The sequence below is a fragment of the Cherax quadricarinatus genome, chromosome 91 (assembly GCF_038502225.1).
Source record: "Cherax quadricarinatus isolate ZL_2023a chromosome 91, ASM3850222v1, whole genome shotgun sequence".
NCBI classification, from domain to species: Eukaryota; Metazoa; Arthropoda; class Malacostraca; order Decapoda; family Parastacidae; genus Cherax; species Cherax quadricarinatus.
The window spans coordinates 8,230,178-8,241,510 of NC_091382.1; the positions used below are offsets into that span (position 1 = coordinate 8,230,178).

General features: G+C 49.2%; 1 protein-coding gene across 1 annotated transcript in view; it reads left to right on the forward strand.

The window, feature by feature from the left end:
- The first annotated feature begins 355 nt into the window (after positions 1–355).
- The window catches only part of LOC138855361 (protein dimmed-like), an 18,744-nt gene continuing 7,766 nt past the window's right edge, over positions 356–11,333 (forward strand). The window contains exon 1 of the mRNA XM_070104410.1: positions 356–637. Coding sequence (XP_069960511.1) covers positions 356–637 — 282 coding nt within the window. The remainder of the gene's footprint in view (positions 638–11,333) is intronic.

Below are 11,333 nucleotides of genomic sequence, written 5' to 3' on the forward strand. Positions count from 1 at the left end.
CCAGTTTATTGCAATCAATCCAGTCCAGTACCTGGTCTGTGGTGCTGTTAGCACATGGAGGATCAAACGTCGACTCCCTGAACTGACTGGTACCCTCATGTTTAGCTTTTATCCATGATTATAAAATAATCTTCATAATCCTTAGTTTTCATTGAGCTGCAGTCAAGAAAAATATGATCTCTCTGAAAATTCCATTTCCCCCACAGGTATAAACAATGGGGGGAAGAGGAGGCGGCGGCACCATTACGTTATGACACTTTTTTTCTTTATTTAAGCCTAAAATTTGGATAAGTTATGACATTCTACTTAGTTAGTAATTAAAAAGCAACGACTGTGTCTAATATTCACCAAATTAATGCCTGCTTGGCTCTTCCTCCATTTCCCCCGCAGGTACGAGCGAGGAGGAAAGAGGAGGCGGCAGCGGCTATTAGAAGTGGGCGGGGCCGGGAGTGGTGACGTCACAGACTCCTCCTCCGTGAGTGATGACGTCAGCGGCGGCGTAGGTGGGCGGGGTGAAAGACGCTGTTCAGGAAGGCGTAAGAGACCATCTTCGTCAGCCAGGGAGAGGAACTTGAGACGCCTGGAGAGTAACGAAAGGGAGAGAATGAGGATGCACTCCCTCAATGATGCCTTCCAGGTAGGTAGATGGAGGGAGGGTTGATTACCTTCCTTTGTATCGACCTCTCTTACCCCGCTTCATACATACATACAGGTACACAGCAACAAGGAGACACAACTGGAAGTTGAAGACTCAGATGAGTCACAGGGATGTTAGGAAGTATTTCTTCAGCCATAGAATTGTCAGGAAGTGGAACAATTTGGAAAGTGATGTAGTGGAGGAAGAATCCATACATAGCTTTAAGAAAAGGTGCGATAAAGCTCAGGGAACAGGGAGAGATGGATTTTGTAGTGACCAGTAAAGAGGCGGAGCCAAGAACTGTGAATCGACTCCTGCAACCACAGATAGGTGAGTACAAATAGGTATGCATACATACACATACACACACACAGTACAACACACACACACACACACAAACACATTCCTTGTAAGGAACGATCTTATCAACGACAACCAACACTGCATCCAGGATGGGAAATCCTGTGTCACAAACCTACTGGAGTTCTATGACAGGGTGACAGCAGTAAGACAAGAGAGAGAGGGGGGTGGGTAGATTGCATTTTCTTGGATTGTAAGAAGGCTTTCGACTCAGTTCCACACAAGAGATTAGTGCAAAAGCTGGAGGACTAGACAGGCATAACAGGGAAGGCACTGCAATGGACCAGAGAATACCTGACGGGAAGACATCAGCGAGTCATGGTACGTGACCAGGTGTCAGAGTGGGCGCCTGTGACGAGGGGAGTTCCACAAGGGTCAGTCCTAGGACCGGTGCTGTTTCTGGTATATGTGAACGACATGACAGAAGGAATAGACTCAGAAGTGTCCCTGTTTGCAGACGATGTGAAGTTAATGAGGAGAATTCAATCGGTGGAGAACCAGGTAGGAGTTCAAAGGGATGTGGACAGGCTGCAAGCTTGGTCCAGAAACTGGCTCTTGGAATTCAATCCCACCAAGTGCAAAGTCATGAAGATTGGAGAAGGGGAGACAACAAATCTCACTCAAAGAAAAGAATCTTGGAGTGAGTATAATGAAGAGCGCAACTCCTGAGGTGCATATCAACCAGATAACTGCTGCAGCATATGGGCACCTAGCAAACCTAAGAATAGCATTCCGACATCTCAATAAGGAATCGTTAAGGGCCCTGTACACCGTGTACGTCAATCCTATATTGGAGTATGCAGCACCAGTTTGGAACCCACACCTAGCCAATCACGAAAGGAAAGTAGAGAAAGTGCAAAGGTTTGGAACGAGACTAGTCCTCGAGCTAAGGGACATGTCCCACGAGGAGAGGTTAAGGACAATCGACCTGACGACTCCGGAGAACAGGAGGGACAGGGGGGATATGAAAACAACATATAAAATACTGAGAGGAATCGACAAAGTGGACAGAGACAGGATGTTCCAGAGATGGGACACAGCAACAAGGGGACACAGCTGGAAGTTGAAGACACAGATGAATCACAGGGATGTTAGGAAGTATTTCTTCAGTCATAGAGTTGTCAGGAAGTGGAAATGCCTGGAAAGTGATGTAGTGGAGGCAGGCTACACACACAGCTTTAAGAAGAAGTATGATAAAGTTCATGGAGCAGAGAGAGTGACCTAGCAGCGACAATGAAGAGAAATGATCAGGAGCTGTGATTCAACCCCTGCAACCACAACTAGGTGAGTACAAACATAACGCACACACGTACTGACTGAGAAATTGTCAGGACTTAATAAGTCATATTGGCTATTGACTGAGCTGGAGGCAGTACGGTACTAACAGCGTCAAGCCCAGGAACATTCATCCACACACCAGTATGAAGTGTTTGTCTCCAGTGGAGAGGTGAGGAAGTGAGTTGAAACTTGAGTACTTACTCAAGTGAGCTATTGAGCAGAAGTGTGTGAATACTGACTCAAGTGTTGGCGTGAAGACACCACACACATAGGAAGAGTGACCTAGAAGTGGCCAGTAAAGAGACGGGGCCAGGAACTGTGACTCGACCCCCTACAACCACAACTAGGTGAGCACAACTAGGTGAGTACACATACACACACACACACACACACACACACACACACACACACACACACACACACACACACACACACACACACACACACACACATATATATATATATATATATATATATATATATATATATATATATATATATATACCGGGCCAGGAGCTGTGAATCGATCCTTGCAACCATATAAAGGTGAGTACACACACAAGAGAGGTAGGAAACAGCTAGTCGGGTCAAGGGTGGAAGACACACACACACACGAATCACAGGAAAATCTGGAAGTATTTCTTCAGCAGATCAATAAACAGAATGACCTGAACAAAGTTGTGGAGGTAGTCTCCATATTTTTAACAGCAAGTGGGTTAGGTCCCAAGAGGCCAGGAAGGAGCGCGTTAGGGCCCAGGAGGCCAAGAAGGAGTGTGTCTCACAAGAGGCAAGTTGAGACGAAGGCCCAGAAGCTAAAACTCAGTCCCTGGAACCACATAACGGGTAACTACACACAGAAATAGAGACAGAGCAGGAAAGGAAACGGGACAACGCAGATAATCTGCACATAGAAGAAAGAGGCTTATGAAGACGTTTCGGTCCGACTTGGATTCAGGACACCAAAGAGTCATCAACTACAGGAAAGACATAAAAAGAGGGGTGGCAGGAGAACACCCGTCCTCCAGAGACCTAGAAATCTCATTTCAAGGCTTAACACGTCCCCCTGATCATTTCTCAGGAAGCCAAACTCAGGGTCCAATCCCTTTTCCTATAAACCCAGTAACCTCTTACCTTCCCCTCCTCTCCCTCAGTCTAGTATTCCCCGTAAATACATCCAGTGTATGTGAAATAGAGAGACAATTCCCGTCAATGTTCATTAGGAAAGGGAACTGAACTTAAAGTCAACGAACATGATAGAATATCAAGTAACCAAGTGCTGGGAGACAGAGAATCTAATTCGTAGAAGATGAATTAATAGTAAGATCAGAACCTGTGTTCAACAGCAGACCCAGATAGGATAAAGGAGTACACGAACGTGAGAAAGAAGACAATAATTGAACCGAAGCTGCTTCAAAGACATGTTAAAACAACGACGACAGTGGAACACTAGGTAATGAAACTGGGAGGTGGAGAGTTCACGAGAAACAAGGAATTCTGCGAGAAGCTGAACAAACGATTTAAAGACGTGTTCCCAGTGGAAACTGGACAGCATCAGTGTCAGAGCAAGGGTACACCAGCGAGTGTAGGAGCACTGGTACACCAGCGAGTGTCAGAGCACTGGTACACTAGCGAGTGTCAGAGCAAGGGTACACTAGCGAGTGTCAGAGCACTGGTACACCAGCGAGTGTCAGGGCAATGGTACATCAGCGAGTGTCAGAGCACTGGTACACCAGCGAGTGTCAGAGCACTGGTACACCAGCGAGTGTCGGGCAATGGTACATCAGCGAGTGTCAGAGCACTGGTACACCAGCGAGTGTCAGAGCACTGGTACACCAGCGAGTGTCAGAGCACTGGTGCACCAGCGAGTGTCAGGGCAATGGTACATCAGCGAGTGTCAGAGCACTGGTACACCAGCGAGTGTCAGAGCACTGGTACACCAGCGAGTGTCAGAGAACTGGTACACCAGCGAGTGTCAGGGCAATGGTACATCAGCGAGTGTCAGAGCACTGGTACACCAGCGAGTGTCAGAGCACTGGTACACCAGCGAGTGTCAGGGCAATGGTACATCAGCGAGTGTCAGAGCACTGGCACACCAGCGAGTGTCAGAGCACTGGTACACCAGCGAGTGTCAGGGCAATGGTACATCAGCGAGTGTCAGAGCACTGGTACACCAGCGAGTGTCAGAGCATTGGTACACCAGCGAGTGTCAAAGCACTGGTACAAAAGCGAGTGTCAGAGCACTGGTACACCAGCGAGTGTCAGAGCACTGGTACACCAGCGAGTGTCAGAGCACTGGTACACCAGCGAGTGTCAGAGCACTGCTACACCAGCGAGTGTCAGAGCACTGGTACACCAGCGAGTGTCAGAGTACTGGTACACCAGCGAGTGTCAGAGCACTGGTACACCAGCGAGTGTCAGAGCACTGGTACACCAGCGAGTGTCAGAGCACTGGTACACCAGCGAGTGTCAGAGCACTGGTGCACCAGCGAGTGTCAGAGCACTGCTACACCAGCGAGTGTCAGAGCACTGCTACACCAGCGAGTGTCAGAGCACTGCTACACCAGCGAGTGTCAGAGCACTGGTACACCAGCGAGTGTCAGAGCACTGGTACACCAGTGAGTGTCAGAGCACTGGTACACCAGCGAGTGTAAGAGCACTGGTACACCAGCGAGTGTCAGAGCACTGGTACACCAGCGAGTGTCAGAGCACTGGTACACCAGCGAGTGTCAGAGCACTGGTACACCAGCGAGTGTCAGAGCACTGGTACACCAGCGAGTGTCAGAGCACTGGTACACGAGCGAGTGTCAGAGCACTGGTACACCAGCGAGTGTCAGAGCACTGGTACACCAGCGAGTGTCAGAGCACTGCTACACCAGCGAGTGTCAGAGCACTGGTACACAAGCGAGTGTCAGAGCACTGGTGCACCAGCGAGTGTCAGAGCACTGGTACACCAGCGAGTGTCAGAGTACTGGTACACCAGCGAGTGTCAGAGCACTGGTACACCAGCGAGTGTCAGAGCACTGGTACACCAGCGAGTGTCAGAGCACTGCTACACCAGCGAGTGTCAGAGCACTGGTGCACCAGCGAGTGTCAGAGCACTGGTACACCAGCGAGTGTCAGAGCACTGCTACACCAGCGAGTGTCAGAGCACTGCTACACCAGCGAGTGTCAGAGCACTGGTACACCAGCGAGTGTCAGAGCACTGGTACACCAGTGAGTGTCAGAGCACTGGTACACCAGCGAGTGTAAGAGCACTGGTACACCAGCGAGTGTCAGAGCACTGGTACACCAGCGAGTGTCAGAGCACTGGTACACCAGCGAGTGTCAGAGCACTGGTACACCAGCGAGTGTCAGAGAACTGGTACACCAGCGAGTGTCAGAGCACTGGTACACGAGCGAGTGTCAGAGCACTGGTACACCAGCGAGTGTCAGAGCACTGGTACACCAGCGAGTGTCAGAGCACTGCTACACCAGCGAGTGTCAGAGCACTGGTACACCAGCGAGTGTCAGAGCACTGGTACACCAGCGAGTGTCAGAGCACTGGTACACCAGCGAGTGTCAGAGCACTGGTACACCAGCGAGTGTCAGAGCACTGGTACACCAGCGAGTGTCAGAGCACTGGTACACCAGCGAGTGTCAGAGCACTGCTACACCAGCGAGTGTCAGAGCACTGGTACACCAGCGAGTGTCAGAGCACTGGTGCACCAGCGAGTGTCAGAGCACTGGTACACCAGCGAGTGTCAGAGCACCCGGGAGTAACCAGTGGTACCCAGGAGTGACCAGTCTCACCCAGGAGTGATCACAAGCACCCAGGAGTGACCAGTGACTCCCAGGAGTGACCAGTGATACTCTGGAGTTACTAATGGCACCCAGGAGTGACCAGTGATACTCTGGAGTTACTAATGGCACCCAGGAGAAACCAGTGATACTCTGGAGTGACTAGTGGCACCCAGGAGTGACCAGTGATACTCTGGAGTGACTAATGGCACCCGGGAGTGACAAGAAAGACCAGTGACACCCAGAAGTGACATGTGACACCCAGAAGTGACCAGTGACACCCAAACGTGGCCAGTGACACCCAGAAGTGACCGGTGACACCCAGAAGTGACCAGTGACACCCAGAAGTAACTAGTGACACCCAGAAGTGACCAGTGACACCAAAAAGTGACCAATGACACACAGAAGTGACCAGTGACACCCAGAAGTGACCAGTGACACCCAGAAGTGACCAGTGATACCCAAGAGTAACCAGTGACAACCAGAAGTGACCAGTGACACCCAAAAGTGACCAGTGATACCCAGAAGTGACCAGTGACACCCAGGAGTAACCTGTGACACCCAGAAGTGATCCGTGACACCAAAGAGTGACCTGTGACACCCCATGAGTGACCATTGGCATCTAGAAGTGACCAATGGCACCCAGGAGTGACCAGTGGCACTCAGGAGTGACCATTGGCACCCAGGAGTGATCAGTGGCACCCAGAAGAGACCAGTGGGACTCTTGAGCGACCAGTGATACGCAGGAGTGACCGGTGTCACCCAGAAATGACCAGTGGCACCCAGAACTGACCATAGACACCCAGGAGTGACCAGTGACACCCAGGACTGACCATAGACACCCAGAAGTGACCAGTGACACCCAAGAGTGACCAGTGGCCCCCAGGACTGACCATAGATGCTCAGGAGTGACCAGTGACACCCAAGAGTGACCAGTGGCACCCAGGAGTGCCCAGTGGCATCCAGAAGTGACCAGTGGCACCCAGGAGTAACCAGTGACACCCAGGAGTTACCAGCGGCACCAGGGAGTAACCAGTGGTACCCAGGAGTGACCAGTCTCACCCAGGAGTGATCACAAGCACCCAGGAGTGACCAGTGACTCCCAGGAGTGACCAGTGATACTCTGGAGTTACTAATGGCACCCAGGAGTAACCAGTGATACTCTGGAGTGACTAGTGGCACCCAGGAGTGACCAGTGATACTCTGGAGTGACTAATGGCACCCGGGAGTGACAAGAGAGACCAGTGACACCCAGAAGTGACATGTGACACCCAGAAGTGACCAGTGACACCCAGAAGTGGCCAGTGACACCCAGAAGTGACCGGTGACACCCAGAAGTGACCAGTGACACCCAGAAGTGACCAGTGACACCCAGAAGTGACCAGTGACACCCAAAAATGACCAATGACACACAGAAGTGACCAGTGACACCCAGAAGTGACCAGTGACACCCAGAAGTGACCAGTGATACCCAGGAGTAACCATTGACAACCAGAAGTGACCAGTGACACCCAAAAGTGACCAGTGATACCCAGAAGTGACCAGTGACACCCATGAGTAACCAGTGACACCCAGAAGTGATCTGTGACACCCAAGAGTGACCTGTGACACCCCATGAGTGACCATTGGCATCTAGAAGTGACCAATGGCACCCAGGAGTGACCAGTGGCACTCAGGAGTGACCAGTGGCACCCAGGAGTGATCCGTTGCACCCAGGAGTGACCAATGGGACCCAGGAGTGACCAGTGGCACCCAGGAGTGACCAGTGGCACCCAGGAATGACCAGTGGCACCCAGGAGTGACCAGTGGCACCCAGGAGTGACCAGTGACACTTAGGAGTGACCAGTGGCACCCAGGAGTGACCAGTGGCACCCAGGAGTGACCAGTGGCACCCAGGAGTGACCAGTGGCACCCAGGAGTGACCAGTGGCACCCAGGAGTGACCAGTGGCACCCAGGAGTGACCAGTGGCACCCAGGAGTGACCAGTGGCACCCAGGAGTGACCAGTGGCACCCAGGAGTGACCAGTGGCACCAGGAGTGACCATAGGCACCCAGAAGTGACCAGGGCACCCAGGAGTGACCAGAGGCACCCAGGAGTGACCAGTGGCACCCAGGAGTGACCAGAGGCACCCAGGAGTGACCAGTGGCACCCAGGAGTAACCAGTGGCACCCAGGAGTCACCAGTGGCACCCAGAAGTCACCAGTGGCACCAGTGGCACCCAGGAGTGACCAGTGGCACCCAGGAGTCACCAGTGACCAGCACCCAGGAGTGACCAGTTGCACCCAGGAGTGACCAGTGGCACCCAGGAGTGGCACCCAGGAGTGACCAGTGGCACCAGAGGCACCCAGGAGTGACCAGTGGCACCCAGGAGTCACCAGTGGCACCCAGGAGTCACCAGTGGCACCCAGGAGTCACCAGTGGCACCCAGGAGTGACCAGTGGCACCCAGGAGTGACCAGTTGCACCCAGGAGTGTCCAGTGGCACCCAGGAGTGATCTGCTTAGTCTGAATATAATAATTTAGTTCCCTCGTGTTTATTTTCAAATATAAATTGTTTATTTTGTATTATAATTTCGTTTTTCATAGCGAAATTGTAAATGGGAGAGAGAGAGAGAGAGAGAGAAGAGAAACAACAGAGTGAGAGAGAGAGAGAAGAGAAACAACAGTGAGAGAGAGAGAGAAGAGAAACAACAGAGTGAGAGAGAGAGAGAGAAGAGAAACAACAGAGTGAGAGAGAGAGAGAGAAGCAGGAGAGAGAAAGAGAAGCAAGGGAGAGACAGAAAAAGAGATAAGCAAAAGAGAGACTCTAAGAGAGAGAGGGAATAGAAAGAGAAAGAGAGAATAGAATGTCCAATCTATACGTAACTCAGTTGGGTCGAGTTATCTGGCAGTGTGGCGATCAAATAATGTCCCAGGCATTGAGCACGGATACCATTCATAAAGAAGAGAAGCCTCCTCACACCCTCGGTAAGGAATCAAATGGCTCTACAAGAGGAATCGGATTGCTTTACCAACATGCTGTGTAAGCAGGGATAGCTTTATGCGATCTTCTTTTCCCAATAGCACTGGGGTGAAGGTATTTCCCATCCGTCACTTGTTCTCCCTACAATTTATGCAACCAGTGTTATGGCTGTCGTTCCACTTGACCACCACATTAAATAAAAGCAATTTATTGTAAATGTCAATGCAATGTCCCTGAATACAATAGCCAGTTTCAATGCAATAGCCACTTGGCTATTGTATTCAGGGATAGTCTCACTATTAATTCCAGGTATCAAAGGAAGTTAAGAAAATAATGAACTAGGAGCTATTCATTTTATTCAGCCACAGAGATGGCAGTAAAGTAATAGCAAAGAACTACAGACTGATAGCACTAGCATCCCATATCATAAAAATCTTTGAGAGGGTTCTAAGAATCAAAATCGTCAACTACCTTGATACCCATCTATTACATAACCCAGGGCAGCACGGGTTTACAGCAGGTCGCTCCTGCTTCTCCCAGCTACTGGACCACTATGACAAGGTTCTGGATGCTTCAGAGGATAGAAAAAAATGCAGATGTATTATACACAGAATTTGCGAAAACCTTTGACAAGTGTGACCATGATGTAATAGCACACAAAATGCGTGATAAAGGAATAACAGGAAAAGCTGGTAGATGGATCTACAACTTCCTGATAAATAGAACACAAAGAATAGTAGTAAACAAAGTCTGATGCATCTACAGTGAAAACTTTTGTTCCACAAGGCACAGTACTCGCTCCCATCCTGTTTCCTCATCCTCATATCTGACATAGACAGAGATGTAAGTCATACCTCCGTGTCTTCCTTTGCAGGTAACACCCGAATTGCCATGAGAGTGTCTTCCATCGAAGACACCGCAAGACTTCAAGCGGACATCAACTAAATCTTTAAATGGGCTGCAGAAAACAATGTGAAGTTCAATGAAGAGAAGTTTTAACTACTCAGACATGAAAAACTTGAGGAAATTAAATTTGTATCAGAGTTTAAAAGAAACTCTAACCACACAGTTGAGCGAAAAACAAATGTAAAGGACCTTGGGAGTGATAATATCAGAGGGTCTCACTTTCAAAGACCACAACAATGTATTTACCGCATCTGCTAGAAAAATTATGGTATCGTTAATGAGAACCTTCAAAACTAGAGACGCCAAGCCGATGATGATTCTCTTCAAATCTCTTGTTCTCTCTAGGCTGGAATACTGCTGTACACTAACAAGATTGATGGACTGAACACATCGACTCCAGGCTGAGGGACTGATTACCTCAAACTCCTCCTCTCCTTTCGCCTTTCTACTTCGTATTGGACTGATGAAGCCACTGTGTGGCGAAACGTTTCCTGAATAAAGATTCCCATATGTTTCATAAGTGTCTCAATCTTCAACTAACTGTCCCCTACATGTCTGGCGAAATTGTTGACCTGGAGAATGTACAGAGAACTTTCACGACACACACAAGCACGATAAAGCACCTAAATTATTGGGAATAGTTGAAGTCCCTTGATATGTATTCCCTGGAATGCAGGCGAGAGGCATACATGATAATATACACTTGGAAAATCCTAGAGGGATTAGTACCAAACTTGCGCGAAAAAAATCACTCCCTTTGAGAGCAAAAGACTCGGTAGGAGATGCAACAAAGGATGACAAAGTTGATCCCAAGTATCAGAAATCTTCCCTATGAGGATAGACTGAGGCCCTGAATCTGCACTCTCTAGAAAGGCATACAATTAAGGGGGAGGGGTGTTAATGTTGCAGTTTTATAACTGTAGTGTAATGCATCCCTCTTTCAAGACAGTGATGGAGTGAATGATGATGAAAGTTTTTCTTTCTCGGACTACCCTACCTTGGTGGGAATCGGCCTATGTGTTAATAAAAAATAATGACTGAGGTGTATAAATGGGAAACGAAATTAATAAAGGGGATGTAAATAGCGTGCTAAAATTATCTAACATAGACAGGATTCGCAGCAATGGCTTTAAATTAGAAAAATTAAGATTCAGAAAGGATATAGGAAAGCACTGGTTTGGTAATAGAGTTGTGGATGAGTGGAACAAACTCCCGAGTACAGTTATTCAGGCTAAAACGTTGTGTAGTTTTAGCGGGGGTAGTTTTAGAGTGGGTGTGGGTGGGTGTGAGTTGACCTGACTAGCTTGTGCTACTAGGTCGGATGCCGTGCTCATCCCTTAAGTGACGTGTCTGACCTCACTAGGTCAAGGCATTGGCTTAAGCCAGTGGGAGAATTGGACCTGCCTCACATAG